Below are 19,154 nucleotides of genomic sequence, written 5' to 3' on the forward strand. Positions count from 1 at the left end.
AAATTTTGCTACATCCTGGAAAATGGAGGCTTAAAGAAAATAATTTTTTAATTTTTTTTTATTTTAGAGAGAGAGAGAGAGAGCACACACATGTGAGTGGGGGAAGGGCAGAGGGATTGAAAGAGAGAGAATCCCAAGCAGGCTCCGTGCTCAGGGAGGCTGATGCAGGGCCCAGGACCCTGGGATCGTGACCTGAGCTGAAATCAAGATGCTCAACCAACTGAGCCATGCAGGTGCCCCTCAAAGAAAAGAGTTTTATAAGAGATGGTCTGCATTTCCCTGGGGCAGACTCTGCACCTAAATTATCATAACTTACTTAGAGAACTCTTTATCACACATCTTATGTGTCTTTTCTATCATGATGTCTTCATATATGTGATCTCATTGAATCCTCACGAACACCCTGTGACAGAAAAGACACATAAGGGAATATAGTCACCTTTGTAGCGTGTTAGAAAAGTAAGGGCAAATACCCATCACAGGCTATGCAAGAGTCAACAAATAAGGATTTTCCACAGGATGTTTCCTTTAAATATGACAGGCACCCATGAGGTGGGCAACCTTACCTCCATTTAATGTGAATAAAAGACAGAAAGAGGTTAGCTGGTTTGACCAAAGCCATGTACTCATCAGAATCTGGATTTTAACCCAAACCACAGAGCTACTGAGTGGTGGAGCTAAGACAGAATGGGGGAAAGACCAGTCTTTTCTGAATCATCTTCTATGCTCTACCATATTGCTCATTTTCTCTATCTGAAGAGGATTGCCCAGGTGAAACTGGGTCGAAGTGAACTTCAGAGTGATCCTGAACAGAAGTTCCAGCTGGACAACTTAAATGGCATGACAAGTAGGGGAGAGGTTCTGATCCAGATTTTGTCCTAAGGTGCTAAGAGTTTTATACACACACAGGGTTCTCTCTCAAGCACCTGCTGGCTTAGTGGAGCAACTCCTTTCTCCTTTGCCTCCTGCTGTCTATCTACAATACTAAAAGATGGACCAAGCGCTTGCCTCAATTTACTATAAACTAGTTGTTACTTTTAATAGAAACAAAGGTATAATAGAAATAGGGTAGAAGAAAGAGCATTGGTCTTAAGAGTCCTACAGACACTCCAGTTAGAGTCTTAGGACTAGGGCTACATCTTAAAGAGACCCTGGTTTCCTTTTCCCATCTTATAGATGAAGAAGAGGAGGCCAAGAGGGAGCACAAGTTCTGTCAAGAACTTAGGAATGGCTTTGGTGTTGAACTGGAGGGGATATAGCTTACGCGGCCAACTCAACGAACCTCTCTGACGCTGTTTTTTCATTTGTTAGATGAATATATGGTTACAATATGCACTTCACAGGGATACTGCTCACAGATTAAATGAGATAATGTACGGATAGCGCCTGGAATAAGCGAGCGCCCAGTAGCTGGTGGCTATTATTGTTACCAAAGCTGGGCTGAAACACTTCTCTGGACTTCTGCCTTCTCGACCTGACAGAGAGTCTCACGCGCCAGGGCGTGGTTGTAGAGGAGCTAGAATTTGTGGACGGGCCATCTAATCCTCGCCTCGTGCAGCTGCAGCTAGGCAAGAAAAGCGCCCCCAGAACGAAGGGAAACGAAGGGGTTAAAGTGACGAGCTTGAGAAAGCCCAGAAAGCTAGAAAAACGGCTCCCCCCCACCCCACCTCACCACCCAGGCTAAGTAAGCCCCTCCCCTCCACCACCGGGGCGGTAGCCGCGCTCTCCCTCCCTCCGCCCCTTGCTTACAAGACCTAATGAGCTCCCCCGCAAGGCCGAGCCGCGAGCCGGGCCCGGAGCGAGGAGGCTGCGCCGCGCGCGCCGCGCGAGGGCGGGAGCCGGGCCTGGGTCGCGGGCGGGAACCGGCCGGGGACGCACCCGCCGCGCTGCGGGTCTCCTGGGAGTCGCGGCGATGGCGGTGCAGGCGGCCCTCCTTAGCACGCACCCCTTCGTCCCCTTCGGCTTCGGGGGCTCCCCGGACGGGCTGGGGGGCGCCTTCGGAGCCCTGGACAAGGGCTGCTGTTTCGAGGATGATGAGACCGGGACGCCAGCGGGCGAGCTGCTGGCGGGCAACGAGGGCGGGGACATGCGCGAGGCCACCCGCGACCTGCTCAGCTTCATCGACTCGGCGTCCAGCAACATCAAGCTGGCACTGGACAAGCCAGGCAAGTCGAAGCGGAAGGTGAACCACCGCAAGTACCTGCAGAAGCAGATCAAGCGCTGCAGCGGCCTGATGGGCGCCGCGCCCCCCGGCCCGCCCTCTCCGGGCGCCGCCGACACGCCCGCCAAACGGCCGCTCGCCGCCCCCAGCGCCCAGGCCGTCGCGGTCCCGCCCCACGGCAAGGCTGTCCCCCGGCGGGAGGCATCGCAGGCCGCGGCGGCCGCCAGCCTACAGAGCCGGAGCCTGGCCGCGCTCTTCGACTCGCTGCGCCACGTCCCTGGGGACACCGAGCGGGCCGGGGGTTCGCTGGCTGCGCCCGCCGCCGGGCTCGGCGGAGCGGGCGCCGGGGGCTCGGGAGGGGAGGCGGCCGGCACCGCGGGAGGTACGGCGGTCCCCGGCGCTAGGAAGGTCCCGCTGCGGGCCCGCAACCTGCCCCCGTCCTTCTTCACCGAGCCGTCCCGGGCGGGCGGCGGCGGCTGCGGCCCGTCGGGGCCCGGCGTGAGCCTGGGCGACTTGGAGAAGGGCGCCGAGGCCCTGGAGTTCTTCGAGCTGCTGGGGCCCGACTACGGCGCCGGCACCGAGGCGAGCGTCTTGCTCGCTGCAGAGCCTCTCGATGTGTTCCCTACGGGAGCCGCCGTCCTGCGGGGTCCCCCGGAGTTGGAGCCCGGTCTCTTTGAGCCGCCACCTGCGATGGTGGGGAGCCTACTGTACTCCGAGTCCTGGAGCGCCCCGGGCTGCCCCCAGACCAAGAAGCCGCCCCTGGCTGCCCCCCGCGGCGGCTTGACCTTGAACGAGCCCTTGCGCCCCCTGTACCCCTCCGCCGCGGACTCTCCGGGAGCGGAGGACGGGCCCGGCCTTTTGGCGTCTTTCGCCCCCTTCTTCTCAGACTGCGCCCTGCCCGCGCCACCGCCGCCGCACCAGGTGTCCTACGATTACAGCGCGGGCTACAGCCGCACGGCTTACTCCAGCCTCTGGAGACCGGACGGGGTTTGGGAAGGGGCGCCCGGGGAGGAGGGGGCGCACCGGGACTGATGGAGGGGTACCGTAGCCTCCCCTTGGAGACCGCTGTGGGGAGCTCCCGCCTCTGGGTCTCTCCTAAGCTTAAGAACGCTGGGAAAGTGCACGTGGAGATGAAACGATTTAAAAATAATCACTTAATAAAAGAAACTTACGAAAAAGAATTGAAGAGGAGTTGGGGGTGGTTTTAATCACAGCCTCAAGTGTTTAAACAGAAACAAAAAACGTTGGTAGGTTCTTACTGGACCAGACCAGACGGGCTTTGGGAACTGGGGTGGGGCTGGCGGAAGGGGCAAGCGGTGGCTCCTGCAGCCCTTCTGCAACTTTTCAGCAAAAGGTCAGTGTGTGTAGTGTACTTGCGCCTTCAAAGCGGTGCGCTGGTCCCTCCCTTTCCTTCTCCTTTGAGTGCATTATGAATTAAAGCCTGTATTGAAAAGAATGGAGCGAAGATATGTTATTGATTTGGGTGTTTTCTTAGAGGATGGTTCTCATTACGGTCTCTTGGCCTTGCTAGGTGAGAGTGTTATTGAAGACAGGAGGCCACTGGCCCACTGCTGACCGCCTGGGTGTGGGACTCCTCTCTGCCCTCAGTGTTTTCTGCTCCCTTCCTCTTCCATTTCTTTTCCACTCTTAACGGTGCCGTTGCTTCCCTTCCTTCTCTTTCTCTGGTCTCTTGTTGCTCTCTTTCAAGATATATAAATAGAAATATATATATATATACACACACACACACACACACACACACATACGTATGTGTGTGTGTGTATATATATATACATATATATATGCATACATATATATTTCTGTCAGCTTTTCACGAAAATCTCTGACGTAGGAGGCTTAAATTTGGCAAAACTGGGGGTCAATTTCTCTCCCTTTCCCATTCTTCAGCCACTTTGCGAGGATGGCACTAGTCACCTTATTTAAGTTTCCTTATCTGAGAGGAAGGGGATAATATGCCTTCACTGACCACTTCTTCATAGCTTGGTGGGTAGTGCAGAGGGGAAATACATAAAACTCCTTGGGGCTACTTGATTGGTTCTGCAGGTATACATATTTTATATACATATATTCATGGTTTATACATATGGAAGCCATTAGGACTGTGAGTCCCATGCTCTTTTTTGGCCTCTGCCTGGTGATTGCCCTTTCCCTTACAAGCTGTACATGCTCTCTACCCTTTCTCCTCCTGTTTCATTGCCCAGCCCACCCGCCTAGGTTGGTTTCTACCTCCCTGTGCTTCCTCATTTCCTGTACTCCTCACATCCCTTCGTGGAACCGAATGGTGAGGGTGTGATGTTTCCAAAGGAGTCTCTATTCCCTGAATAGCAGATTTGATTATTGTAATCTGAAGGGACCCCAAAGAGTCAGATCTGTTAACTGAGATTTAGGGGAAAGTCAGATGAATGTTTTAAGCAGCCATGATGTGGCAGAGAGGACACATGGCATTACCAGGATGGTAATGCCTCTTTGAGGGGCAAAGGACGAAAGACTGGGTGGGGAATAAGCAGCTGGACAGAAAAGAGGGAGCCCTTTAGTTCTGCAGACCTGCCATGAAAATGCATGAAGACCAACACTCAGGAAGTGTAAGGAGATGTCATTTACTGATTAATGACATTGCAAAGAGAGCTGCCTCAGTTCCAGGCAGCCAAGATAGATTCTAGGAATATCTACATGTGAGAAAGTAGAAACCCCAGTGTTACTGCAAAAGATGTTAAAATCCAGATTAATGTTTGTACAAATCAAAAGTGCTGTGATACTTTCAGAAAGGAATTTGTCAAGAAACAAATGGGTATCAAGCCATGGCAGACAACTTTAAATGCTGTTACTAAGTCTCTTTATTATGATTAAAATCTTTCTTTAGCACCACAGGAAATACAGCAATGAGTCTTGTTAATGACGAAGAGAGCTTTTCCAAGAGAGCTTGACCAAGCTTAACCAAGAGAGCTTGTCCGCTGGATTTCTTTCAAAGTGATAAAAAGGGATTAATTCCATTGTGTAAGCAGAGTAATATTCCAACTGTCATTTAATTTATCTAAACTGTACTATGAGTACAATCCAGGACAGAATAGCATAATAGGAAAACATTAACCCCATGACACTGACTAAGGCTATAGTAGTCACTGCAATGTTTCTTTCTTAATTTCTTCTTTCTTCTTACCCAGTTCAGTGAAACAGGCTATCTGACTCCCAGTATTTTGCCATGCCTTTCATTAATAATGATAATACCAACACTGTGTTTCCATGTGTCAGCCCTGAGCTTCTGAACAGTGCATGAGGTAGGTGCTCTTATTATCCCCATTTGAAAAGAGAGGCTCAGACAGGTTAAGTAACTTGTTGAAAGCAAGCAATGAGTCCAATATCCAGATCTATAAGTGTCCTAACACCACGACCTGCCCGCCACTTGCAAGGCTCTGCTGTGCTTTGTTAGTCTATATGGCTCCCAGTCCCCTACATTACGCTACCAGCAGGGTTTCTCAACCTCAACCACTATTGACATTTTGCAGGAGATAATTCATTGCTGTTCAGGTTGTTCTGTGCATAGTAAAATGTTTAGCGGCATCCCTGGCCTCCACTCACTATATAACTCCTCTAGTAGCGACAATCGAAAATATCTCCATTACCCCATGTCCCCTGAGGGACAAGATGGCTGCCAGTTGAGAACTATTATGCTAGACAAATATATAGTGTCTATGGGGTGCCTGGCACTTTCACAGACATGGCCTCATTTAATTCTTACAAAGGCCTGTACTTAGGTATTTGTTATTTGTTACAGGTGAAAAGGCTGAAGGGAGGGGGTTAAATCAATTAACTTAGCTGTATCTTATCTGTGCTAATTTAAGAGTCATGGACCAGTTACTTAGCTGTATTGAGACAAAGTCTTCCTGTTGGCAGAATTGGACAACAATCTTCACAAAGAGTTATCGTGGGGATTTGGCTTAGGGACTATATGCATACCCACCAAGAGAGAGGTAGTCCTTAGCAGGCTTGGCATTATATCAAGGTTTCAAACCATTCTGTTATCCAGGATGCCAAGAATGTGTGCTGGGTCACTATGTAGCCTCCAGATTGCCCCATGTCTAATTCCTTTTCTCCCCACATTGCCTTCCAGTCTGAGCACGTGTGTGTCTGACCATGCCACCTGCTGTAAGTAGCAGCCATTAATAACACTCCTGCAAAGGGCTGAATGTATTGTTACTTCCTCTCACATGTCATTTTCTACTGCAGCCTGTGTTAGAAAGTATTTTTGTCTCTTGTTTAGCCACATAATTGTTTGTAGAGTTTTCTTTTTAGGTACAATGGTAGATATTTTTCAAGATCAGAAATATAATATGTAGTTGTATGACTTTGGACAGGCTGGGGATTCTAAACTAGTTGGTAACAATAATTACACTGTATGCTGCATATTCGTGATTCCCCATCTCAGCCTTGGTGCCTGGAATGTGTTTTAGTGTCTTCCTACATCCTATAAGTGGCTGTCCCAAGCCATTGCTCATCTCCATTCAAGCCTCTGCCCTACCCTTTTCCTCACTCCCACATCCTGACAAGATGGAGAACATCTGTTGTAAGTCTCCCTCCATTTCTCATCCCCTCTTTCACACAGGAGTGTTTCTCTCTAGCAGGCAGGAACTTCTCCTGCCCTCCAGGCTCAGCATCCTGCCCTTTCTACCTCATGAGAACAAGATGTTTCTCCATCAATTAATTATCTTTAGTCTTTTATATCTTTAGCTTCACCCTCATTGGTTCCTCTCATCCTACAAATAAACTTTTAGTATGGATTAAAAACAAGAAATAAGGAGAATAAAGAAGTGCAAAACTCTTTTCTAGATATTAATCTATCTTCTCTCTAAAGTTGAGTCTCTCAAGGAAAGAAGCCACGTTTTTTTTGCTTCCACCTCACCTACTATTTATTTATTATTTTTTTAATGTTTATTTATTATTGAGAGACAGAGAGACACAGAGTGTGAGCAGGGGAGGCATAGAGAAAGGGGGAGACATAGAATCTGAAGTAGGCTCCAGGCTCTGAGCTGTCAGCACAGAGCCCGACGCGGGGCTCGAACTCACAAACTGCGAGATCATGACCTGAGCCAAAGTCAGTAGCTTAACCAGCTGAGCCACCCAGGCGCCCCTCACCTACTATTTAAACCTTGCCTATTTGGGGTCTTAACCACCCAGTTTGCATGAAAGCATCTCAGTTTTAGCACTGAAAGTTCCAAGAAGCCCCTTAGTCCTGGGCAAACTGGGACAGATGACCACTCTACTTCTTCCCACTGTTATCCCAAAATTGCTCTCACTGAAACCGTGGTCACCAACCATGAGGTCTTTAGCCTTCACCTTTTTTGGCTTCTGTGCTGCATCTGAACATCTGGGCTCCACCTTCCTGAAGCTCTCCTCCTTGGGTTTTGTGGAATCTCATTTTCTTTTGGTTTTCTCCTTTCTGGCCATGCCTACTTCTTGCTGGAACTCCCATACACTGGTGTGACCCTGGCTCCTCTCACTTCTGTCCTTTGCTCTTCATACTCTATACATTCTTTCCTGGTGATGGTAGCTGTTCCCAAGGCTTCAGCCATCACTTAATGTGCTGATGACCCCCAAATTTAGGCCTGCTCGGCTTTCTTCCATCTTAGACTCATTTCCCCACCTATTTCCTAGACTTCTCTTGGAGGGGTGGGCTCATAAGCTTTCAAGCTTTATGTCCAAAATCAAATACACACACAACTGGAGTAGCCCACAGTCAGCCTGGCCACACTTTTCTCGTAGAATCCTGACCCAACAGTTACCTTGGCCTATTCCATACTAGCTTCTAAGTCAGTATGTCTCCAATATTTTTATTCATGACCTTCAGAAAAACCTCATTTTATGTTATGTCTCAATATATCCATATCCCTATTCATGTGAATTCACAGCCTTATAAACATACTCATATTTGATAATTTAAATATTATTAGATTATAATCTATATTAATATTCAATGTCTATTGTCTATTCAACAGACAATCGATTTTTTTTTTTTTTTTTGCAAAGCCAAGATTCTTCTTAGGAGCTATGTGAAACACTGATACTTTCTTTTCTATTTACTAAAACCTGTCTATTATACACTCTATGGCTTTTATGACTCATTAATGAGTTGGGCCTGCTGTTTGAAAGACGCTCTTCTAAGGTACTCTTGTGTATCACCTCGGCACTCCTTTGCCAATGTCACTTCCCTAGTTTGGGCACTCATCACCCCTCACCTAACCTAGTGTGATGATCTCCTAATGACTTTCCTGTCTATGAAGTCATGATCATTTAATCCATCTTAACCATCTCTCTCACCGAGATGATATTTTTAGAAAGCAACTTTAGTGCCATCATTCCTTTCCTTAAACTCTCTCAGTGGCTCCTGTCACTTTCAAGGTGAAGTTCAAAGTCCTTAGCTTAAATGTGTGGCTCCTGCCTAGTCTCACCTACCAGTCCTCTATAGTACCTGTGTTTCAGGAATTTAATTCTAATTATAGATAGGTGCTTGAATACTCCATACACATATCACCCCCATAAATTTGTGTCTGCCCTATCTATACCTAGACTGTATGCCTCATTTTCTCTGCTTGCTAATTTCTACTAACATTATTCTCAGCTTATGTCTCAACTTCTTTTTTAACCTCCCTAGATCAATTAAGCACTTCTACTCTGGAATCATCTATGATATTCTGAAACCCCAGGCTTACTCTCTTGTAGCAATTGCACTGTTATAACACTTGTTATTCCTCTGCTTCCTCTATCAGGGGCAGGTACTTGCTTCTGCGTTCTTCTCACTTTTTGGAATCTGGTAATGGTAACATGTTATAAATGATTACTGGATAAGGTTTATGGTGCTTTAAAGATGAAAAATAAACTTTCCATTCATCCGCACATTTGAGCTTCACCCCAAACTTGTCAATTTCCCAAATAATCATATGTCACTATTTGTTAAGGATCTACTGTGCAAAGAGAGCCCCTTTCTGTAGGAACCCTAATTGTGGCAGGAATTGTGTATGTGGAATAACAACCACAATAGCAATTTTGTCAAATCAAAGAGCAGAGTTGTTTTGCCTGGAGCAGTGTATTTGGTGGCAGACATTGAGGATATTGTGACACGCTTTCAATCATTTGTCCCATATATAGAGTGTGACCAGAATTTTCCTCTGTGAGATCAACAATAAGTAGAAACCTTGTTCTTAATGAGTCTGAAATTGAGTTGAGCAGTTGACACTATGAAATGTTCAGTGTCCATAAGGAAGTGAAGAAACAAAATCATCTGAAAGATGTCACAAAGTACTAGTTTTTTTGCTAAATGAATGGTATAGGCATTTTTTTCACTTTCAAAAGGTGATGTGACATTCCTATAAGCATATTTCAAATTGATAAAAATCATATATATTTCCCCATAGAATGTAAAGGCAGAGAGGGAGGGAGGGAGAGAGAGAGAGAGAGAGAGAGAGACAGAGACAGAGATAGAGAGAGGGAAGTGGGGGAGGGGAACCAATATATGGCTAGATTCCTGGCAAGTGGTTCAAGATCCATTTACTACCCATAGTAAATGTTTTGCATTGAATTGTGTTCCCTCAATAAGATATGTTGAAATGCTAACTCCCGGACCCTCAGAATGTGATCTTATTTGGAAATAGGGTCTTCACAGAGGGAATCAAGTTAAAATGAGGTCAGTAGGGTGGGAGCTAATCCAATATGACTGACACCTTTATGAAAAGATGCCAAATTTCCAAAAGAAATTTGGACACAGAGATAGATACCTACAGGATGACGATGTGATCAAATGAAGAGAGAAGACAGCCTTGTGACTGGATTGATGTGTGTGAAAGCTAAGGAGTACCAAGCATTGTCCACCAAACACCAGAAACTAGAAGAGGCAAGGAAGGATCTGCCTCTAGCATCCTCATAGACAGTGTAGCCATAGCGACACCTTGATTTCAGACTTCTACCTCCACAACTGTGGGATAATAAATTTCTGTTGTTTTAAGTCACCCAGTTTGTGGTACTTTGTTACAGCAGCCCTAGGAAAACTAATAAAATAATGAACTCTATGGCAACTAAAATTATTCCTATTTCTTATGCCATAATGTGTTTTTTTGTGCTTAAACAAGACCTATATAATCAGACCACATTTATTTCATTTTATTGCAGGGAATACTAGGAAAGGGACTTTGTATAGATGTAACAAAAACCCTGGAAGCTGTCCATAATTTGAGGGAGGGGCTCTCAGTAGCCCCTTCCTTGCCTCAGCCTTGGTCAGAATGAAGCATGTCTGATAAAGTGTTGTGTCCACTACTTGCTGGACTACTCCACAGTAGTTCAACTACTATTGTTGAACTTCACCCCATCCAGCTGCACTCAGCTGCAAATATTCAGCATCTGGACCAGTAAGAATCTATCTTGACTGTGCATGGGGAATCTGCTCTTCAACAAAAGGTGGTCTAATGGCCACCTTGATACCCCGTGGTGGGGGTGGGGAAGCAGGCAAGCATGCTGAAGATGGTACAGCCTTTTGTCTACTCTCCTTGGTGTGTACTTGATCTGTATGACATGGTTTTTGCTCTGTCTCCCTCTGAAGCTCAGCTGGGTCTGGAGGTCTATTAGGATGCCTAGCTGGGGCTGGCACCCTTCCTCTTTGCTAGACTTTAGGCTTGTGTGTGCAGGCCCTGTGTGTCCTGTTCATTGTTATACCATCTTGGACCATCTGACATTCAGGGACTCAAATATGTATCACGCGAACAGATTTCTAGCTCTCCTTGCTATTGTCCTTCCTTGCTACCAAATTCTCAGCACTTAAAGCACTTCTTTAAGTAGACTCAAAGATGCCTTGGGATAATAATACTGTTTCTTATGGGACCATCATTCATAGAGTAACAACCCTGAATGTCTCACATGCCCTTCTCATCCTGTTCTTCCCCTGACACACATCCAAGTCACACTTGTCTTTAGGCCCTCATGAGTAAGCTGCTGTTTCACTTTGACTATATCACCCCTCTCCCAGGCCAGCACAGCACCCCACCTAGAGGGTGTCCCTGGGCCTACAGTTTTTCCTAAGGGAAAAGAGAGCCCAAGGTGGACATCCAGCTCCTCTAGCATTCTGGGATGCTTCCCAGGAGGTCCACTTTGATCTTACCTCATCCCTGAGGCAATTAGTGATTCCCTCAGGGCTAGACCTCCAGGGATTAGCTAGAGACCGAGAAGAGGGAGAGGCTCAGAGCAGCTAGTGTGTAGATTGGCCGATTGCATTCCTGCTGCTGGTGGCACCCCAGTGGAAAGCCCAGCCAGGGATTTTACCTATCTATCTGCAGAACCCAGCCAATAGCCCTGTCTGGCCAGGGAGGTTAGTTGGCAGTTCTGCCCAGTTTGAGTTCCCAGCTGTAGATCCCATTCTATGGACCTGCCCAGACAGGGTGGCAAGCTAGCAGACCTGCCTAACTACTGAGCATAGCTTTCAGCCCTGCTTAATAAGAGAGCCCGGCCAGAGACCGTAGGGAGGCTTAGAGCTCAGTTCATCACCCTGCTCGGGCAGGAGGCTAAGCCAGCAACCCTGCCTAACTGCAGAGCACTGCTTGTAGCCTTACCCAACTAGGGAGCCTGGGCATCTGCCTTGCCCAGTCTCAGAGCCTAGGTTGATTGCTAAGCATAGTCTCCAGCCCCACCCCATCAAATATCTTGAATAGCAAGCCCAGCCCACAGGAGAGCAAACCCAGCAGCCCTTGCATGAAATCCAACCTGTGATCCCACCTAACTACAGGCACAACCTGTGGCACTACTTGATCATGCAGTGTAGCCAGCCACATTTTATGAGGCCAGCGTTACCCAGATACCATAGACATATAACAGCACTAAAAAAAAAAAGAAAACTATAGGCCAACATCCCTGAAGAACATAGATGGAAAAATCCTCAACAAAATATTAGCAAACTGAAGTCAACAGTACACTAAAAGGATCCTATACTATGATCAAGTGGGATTTATTCCAGGGATGTAAGGATGGTTCAATATATGCAAATCAATAAATGTGATACACCACATTAACAAAATGAAGAATAAAGTCATATGACCATATTAACAGATGCAGAAAATCATCTGACAAAATTCAACATTGTCTTAGGATGAAAAGTTTCAACAAAGGTACAGAGGGAATATACCTGAATGTAATAAAGGTATTATATGGCAAACCCATAGCTAACATCATACTCAACAGTGAAAAGCTCAAAGGTTTTCCTTTGAGATCAGTAACAAGACAAGGATGCCCACTCACCACTCCTATTCAACATAGTACTGGAGGTCCTGGCCAAAGCAATTAGGCAAGAAAAACAAAGAAAAGACATCCAAATCAGAAAGGAAGAATTAAATTGTTTCTTTTTGCAGATGATGTAATTTTATATGTAGAAAACCCTAAAGCCTCCACCAAAAAACCAGAACTAATAAACAAAATTTATAAAATTTCAGGGTCCAGAACCAACATATGAAAATCAGTTGAGTTTCTAAACACTAAGTGAGCTATCTGAAAAAGAAATAAAGAAAATAATCCCATGTACAATAACATCAAAAAGAAGAAAATATTTGAAATAAAATTAACCAAGGACAGAAAGATCTGTACACTGAAAACTAGAAAACTTTGATGGAAGAAATTGAAGAGGATGCAAATAAGAGGAAAGATATCCTGTATTCATGAACTGTATTAATTCTGGGGTCTGATAAATCTGCTGCCATCATTGCCTGTCATACAACTCAGGATCATGGAATTGTACGGATAAGACACATGGCAGAGATGGAACAGCCAAGGAGATGGATGCTGACTAACCCCCAGCCCTTGCTTTCTCTGCTCTCCCTGAGCTATGTACCCAAGGAAGGGGATGCTGTCATCTTGTTCCTCTTCTTCCTCTTTCTTCTTCTCCCTCTTCAGATTTGCACAAAGGTACTGTGTAGGTAGCTGTGGCCCTGGGGGTCACCGCTGACAACTGATCCTACTCAGAAGAACAGACTTGCTCCCATTTGCTGAGAAGGTCTCATGTGGGAAGACAATCTCCTCTCTCAAGACCAGAGCCCAGGAACATTGGGTCAGGACTGGCTGTGGCATATGTCACCTCAGGGATCCAGCCCCACCATGCTCCTCTTTCTTTCTTTTCTTTTCTTTTCTTTTCTTTTTTCTTTTCTTTTCTTTTCTTTCTTTCTTTCTTTCTTCTCTTTCTTCTCTTTCCTTCTTTCTTTTTCTTTCTTTGAATCTCCTTGGGTCATCAGCTTTTCCTTTTAACCCCCTTCTCTGAACTGTGGGTGTTATGGACTGAATGTTTGTATCCACCCAAATCTGTACATGGAAAATTAATCCCCAATGTGGTGATATTTGGATGGAAAGGCCTTTGGGAAGTGATGAGGTCATGAGGGTGGAGCTCTTATGAATGGGATTAGTGTCCTTATCAGAAGAGGCCAGAGAGCTAGCTCACTCTCTTTCTATCCTGTGAGGACGCAGAAAGAAGACAGCTATCCATAAACCAGGAGAAGGGCCTTCCTTCACCAAGGACCCAAGCACACTGGCACCCTGATCTTGGACTTTGAGCCTCCAGAATTGTGAGAAATAAAGGTCTGTTTTAGCCACCCAGTCTATGGTACTTTGTTATAACAGCCTGAGCTAACTAAGACTGGGGCTGCTTACCTTTTTTTTTTTTTTTTTTTTTTAATATTTATTTATTTTGGGGAGAGTACAAGTAGAGGAGGGGCAAAGAGAGGGGGATAGAGGATCCAAAGTGGCTCTGCGCTGACAGGCTGACAGCAGCGAGCTTGATGTGGGGCTTGAATGAACTGCAAGATCATGACCTGAGCTGAAGTCAGATGCTCAGCTGAGCTACCCAAGTGCCACTGGGCTCCTTACTTTTAAGATGGGGCTCCCTCAATGTTTCTGGTTTATTTCCTGTTCCTGTCTGTCATAGTTCCTATTGTAGCTTGCAATTCCCACCTTCTGGGAGGGCTCACTGAGGGTGGGTGCTGGCTACATTAGTCAGGGGGTTTGAATGTTGATTGAAGGGCATCTTCGGAGGATCTGCAGTCAGAGCTGACCGTTAATTCCTGCCTTTCCCTTGTAGCTGTGTGCCCTTGGGCAGATTACTAAACCAGAACGTCAGTTTTTTTTTTTTAAACTTTTTTTTTTTTCAACGCTTATTTATTTTTGGGACAGAGAGAGACAGAGCATGAACGGGGGAGGGGCAGAGAGAGAGGGAGACACAGCATCGGAAACAGGCTCCAGGCTCTGAGCCATCAGCCCAGAGCCCGACGCGGGGCTCGAACTCACGGACCGCGAGATCGTGACCTGGCTGAAGTCGGACGCTTAACCGACTGCGCCACCCAGGCGCCCCCAGAACGTCAGTTTTTAATTCCATCAAATGGCAATGACGATATCACATAGGATTGTGGCTGCACTAGATGGTATCTATAGAGACCCCAGTATTGTATAAAGACCACTCATAAACAGTAACTATTATTGTTACCATTACTGCTCAGAGAGTCCTCAGCAGAGAGCTTGAACTTCTCAGTCCCTCCCTTCTTTGCATCGAGTGAGGAAGGGCTCTGGAAGCCCCAGGATTTTCATCTCGGGATTTAAAAGGTCACTGGAAGCTCTGGTGCTGAGAAAGGCCCATCCCTCCACAATGACTCAGAAGCCGTGACTAACCAGTCCCTTCACACGAGCTGGCTCATAAAGGAGCAATGGCAGAGCGAGACTTTACCCTAGAAGACAAAACAAATTCCCCCACAAAGGACCCCCAGCAGCGGCTGGCCAGGAGTCTGCATCTTCCCGGCTTCTGTGTCTTGTCCTTTTCCTGGCGGGGAGCTGGCCTCCCTCTGAGGGCCCGAAGGTGGATGGTCAGTGCTGTTCCCAGGGAGCCTCCGGGGACACCCGAGTCCTGGGTGCAGAATGCTGCTCAGAACCTGATCTCTTAATCAATTCTGTCCGTAACAACAGGACTTCAATGCATGGCCGGGGATGAAGTGGCTGAGAGAAACTCGGGACACATTTGAACAGTAGCCCAGAACTCAGACAGAATCTGAATCACCTTGGCACAGGCCTGGGTCTTGGTTGCTGCCAGAACATTGTAAGAAAAGCCATTCTTGCCCACACAATGGCATGAGGAAACAGGAAGTGCGGCAACATGACTTTAATTACTATCCTTTCTATGGGCAGGGCCACAATTCAGTGCGAGGGCCTTACCTTTGCTCCTGTATGTTACCACACAGCAACTGCTGAGAGCAAGTTGGAAAATAGTGGAAAATGGGAACAATTACAAGTGCAACAAGAGCGACCCTGGGCCTGGAGATCCGACGCTGCACTAGACACAGACCCAGGCTGACCTGTGCTGAATTCCGCTTCTGTCTTTTCCCAGGGATGCCTGCCACTGGTAGAATTATTGAACTTTTCTAAGTGTTGGCTTTCTCATCTGGAGAGTGAGAATACAAATACTCCCTGTTTTTTAGGGTTGGTTGATGATTAGAAATCCTATATATAGCTACTGGCAAAGGGCCAGGCACAGAGCTGACTCCCAGGCAAGGGTAGGTACTGTTATTTCTAACCCTTGGATGTAACCAATCCTGCTACTTACAAGCGCTGAGTGAGTCAGTCACGTGACATTTTTGAATGTGTTTTCTCAAATGAAGGCTCTGGTGTCTCTGCTGGTGGCTGTGAGATGAACTAAAATATAAACAGTCGCCAGCATAGTTTATGCCATGTGCAAGGCATCAGTAAATATTAGTGGAAACTGAAACTCACATGGTCAGACAACACAATCCTTTCTTTAGCTGTGAACTTTTTTCCATTTCCTCTGGAGTCTGAGGAAGACCAAAGTCCTGTTGGCTATTTAGTGGTGTCCCACTCTATTCCTCATACTTGTAGCCGAGTTTTAGATGGGCTTGATATCATTTCTTCTTCTTGTTTGGAGGCAAAGCATTGGCAATAATATGTAGAAGGCAAAGAACACAACAGTGGAAAAAGTCACAAGTTCTGCATCTGCCCTCAGTTGCCTTGTGATCTTGGGCAAATTAATTTCCCTTTTAGTCCCTTAGTTTCTGCAACTGCAAAATGGGACCAGTAATGCCTAATGCTGGCCTCGGTGGGGGACCGATGTCATGGGGACCAAGTAGAGGGTGTTTGTGAAAGCATTTGAAAAAGTCGAAAGCTTGCATTAAATTACAGTAGTATAATAGTCTTTATTTCACAGATGATGAAACAGAGTTAGTGTGAGGTGACATCCCCCTGAGCATTCAGGGCAGAGCTGGGGATCTGGCCAAGCCTTGTGGGCTCCGTGTCTCTGCCTCCTGTGGACATCCTCCGTGCTCTGCTCAACAGCACTGACTTCTCTTTACTCTCGGTTGCCAAACTTCCCAAAGTGAAGGCAGGCCCAGACCCATTCTTTGCGGGAGGCCACGAAGAATAAGGCCATTTATATCTCTGTTCAGATGACTGGAAAATCCTTTTGTCCTGCTTCACTGAAAAGCATCTCAGATCAAAACTTGGGGAATCTAAGATCCTAAAGAGCCATCTAGTGGTAACACCTGTGAACAACTCCATCTTTGGTTGGTAGCTCCACTGGCATGGAGGTAAGAGGAACAGATTTGTTTTCTTCCCCTCTTAAATTTGTCAACCCTGGCAACCACCAAATGGAAATTGATGTAATTCTCCACCCTCTCTTCTTGTAGACCAGACTGCAGAGTGGTGCTGGATGAAAACTGGGAGCTTCTGCAGGCTTGAACTGCTACAAAGTTACAATTTCTATTCTTAGGTTCTGGCTTGCAGTTAGATGTGCCCATGTGACTGAGTTTTAGGCGGTGAAATGTGAGTGGAAACAGTATGATTCACTTGTAGGTTGGGCTCATAAAACTTCCCACATGTGACCCTCTATGCTTTTTGTCCTTTTGTAGTTTGATGGAGATGGGCAAGACTGTCTTTGAATTCATGACTAACTCCGTGGCATTGCTTAGCCAGTTGCTTGACTGGCTTCACCTCTGCCCATGTGCCACTGGGCCATCACTGTGGGTTCTACTGACAGGTGGTATGGGAGACTGTCCACTGTCACTGAGCTCCTCCACTGTCAATGTTAGGAAAACCCTGTTGTGCCATGCTGGGGTTTTGTGTTATAGTCACTACCATGACCATTTCTCCTAGTGTTGGGTCTAAGAAAACCAAACATCTTTGCACCATAACCTTTTAAAATTCATGAGGTCCTGGGTTTTGGCACCAACCTCTGCCCTCAACCCCTCCCAGCCACAAAACTCCACCCCCCCCCAAACAAAACAAAACAAAATTCCCAACAAACTGACCTCAATTCTTATTCTGCATAGGCTTGTCCAGCAGGGCCAATTCAAGTGTGGCCCAGTAGATTTAGGGAGGCCATTCTGTAGCAGACTTTTCATATCAAAGCATATGCAGATGTTGTAGCTGGACTGCCTGCTCTATCATTTGCTAGTTCTTAGCATTTGAACAATCTACTTAACTTCTCTGCTTGGGTCCTCTCCTCTGTAAAATATAGATAATACCAAGATCTACCTCATAGTGTTATTACATGTCATTGTGAGGATTGAATGAGAGACTATGCTTAGAAGGTGCATGGCACATAGGAGGTGATAAAGCCTAATTTAAGCAGAAGCTTAATTTTCTAGCAGACGGGGAATCGCTTCTGCATTACAGTAATTCCTGGCCTGACCAGCTAGTCTTCTACAGCATAAGCAGTTACAAACCAGGGAAGGGGAGAGGAACAAGGAAGCATTACAAGCTTGAGCCTTTCACTCAATAACTGTTTACTGAATGACTTCTGTATTTGACAGGCTCTGTGCTAAGCAGTGGGGATGCAGTGGGGAGCAAAATGTGCGCGGTCACTTCCTGGAGATTATAGTCTAGTTGGGACACACATATTTTTTTAAAGATTTTATTTCTAAGTAATCTCTATACCAATGTGGGGCTCAAACGTAGAGCCCCAAGATCAAGAGTCACACGTTCTACCAACTGAGCCAGCCAGGTGTGCTGGGACATATATTTAAAAAAATTTTTTTTTTCAACGTTTATTTATTTTTGGGACAGAGAGAGACAGAGCATGAACGGGGGAGGGGCAGAGAGAGAGGGAGACACAGAATCGGAAACAGGCTCCAGGCTCGGAGCCATCAGCCCAGAGCCTGACGCGGGGCTCGAACTCACGGACCGCGAGATCGTGACCTGGCTGAAGTCGGACGCTTAACCGACTGCGCCACCCAGGCGCCCCTGGGACACATATTTTAATCAGTTAAATACACAGTAAATAAATGGCATGAGCTCTGATAAGTGATATGAAGGTAGGGTACATGTTGTGTAAGTGTTTGAAAGGAACGTAAGCCTGGGCTAGTCTGAGAAAGTTTTTTGCTGCCTAGGAGGGGACTGGTTCATCAGAAGCCTGTTTGCCTGAGGGTCTGAGGAGCCTCTAAAAAAGACCTTGCCCTAAGAGGGGAAAGGTCTGGATAAACTAGACCCAACCAGGAGGCCTTGGTGGCAAACTGGGAAGGGCAAGTTTGAGTATAGTGTGGTGTCTGCTATTTCAGTTTGTTTCCTCATTCAGTCCCTATTGGTTCTGGGTCTAAGTTTTTGAAAAGTGAAGAAGAGGGGTGGGAAGAGGAGACAGATTATGTCACTCATTTGGTAGTGGCCTGGCTTTGCTCCAGAGCATGGGTTAGACATATCTCAGGCATTCTTAAAAATATTCTGAAACTATTTTTGCAGAAGTTGGGGTTCTACATATACAAGCAGAGGCAAGAAAGAATGGAATTTGGATTTTGACCATTACTGTGACCCCAACCTCACTCACAGGTAGCATTTGAAAGTTTAGGGCAATATGGGACCCGTGAAAATTTCAAGTATATTCTTCTGTTGCATGAAGCAGTTTAGACTCTGGGTTACACCACAATGTACCAGGCACTGAGTTGGCATTAACATTATGTGACACAGCTTTTGT

At 46.3% G+C, this 19,154-nt stretch overlaps 1 protein-coding gene across 1 annotated transcript; it reads left to right on the forward strand.

Moving 5' to 3' along the window:
• The first annotated feature begins 1,898 nt into the window (after positions 1–1,898).
• Positions 1,899–3,617, forward strand: FAM181B (family with sequence similarity 181 member B). Its single transcript, XM_047071521.1, has one exon. It carries the CDS (start codon positions 1,913–1,915, stop codon positions 3,191–3,193), a length of 1,281 nt encoding a protein of 426 aa, XP_046927477.1. The 5' UTR covers positions 1,899–1,912; the 3' UTR covers positions 3,194–3,617.
• The last annotated feature ends 15,537 nt before the right edge of the window (positions 3,618–19,154 follow it).

This window comes from Lynx rufus, unplaced genomic scaffold (genome assembly GCF_022079265.1).
Source record: "Lynx rufus isolate CCGP_SWC_20201006 ecotype Redwood Valley unplaced genomic scaffold, mLynRuf1.p SCAF_9, whole genome shotgun sequence".
Classification (NCBI taxonomy): Eukaryota; Metazoa; Chordata; class Mammalia; order Carnivora; family Felidae; genus Lynx; species Lynx rufus.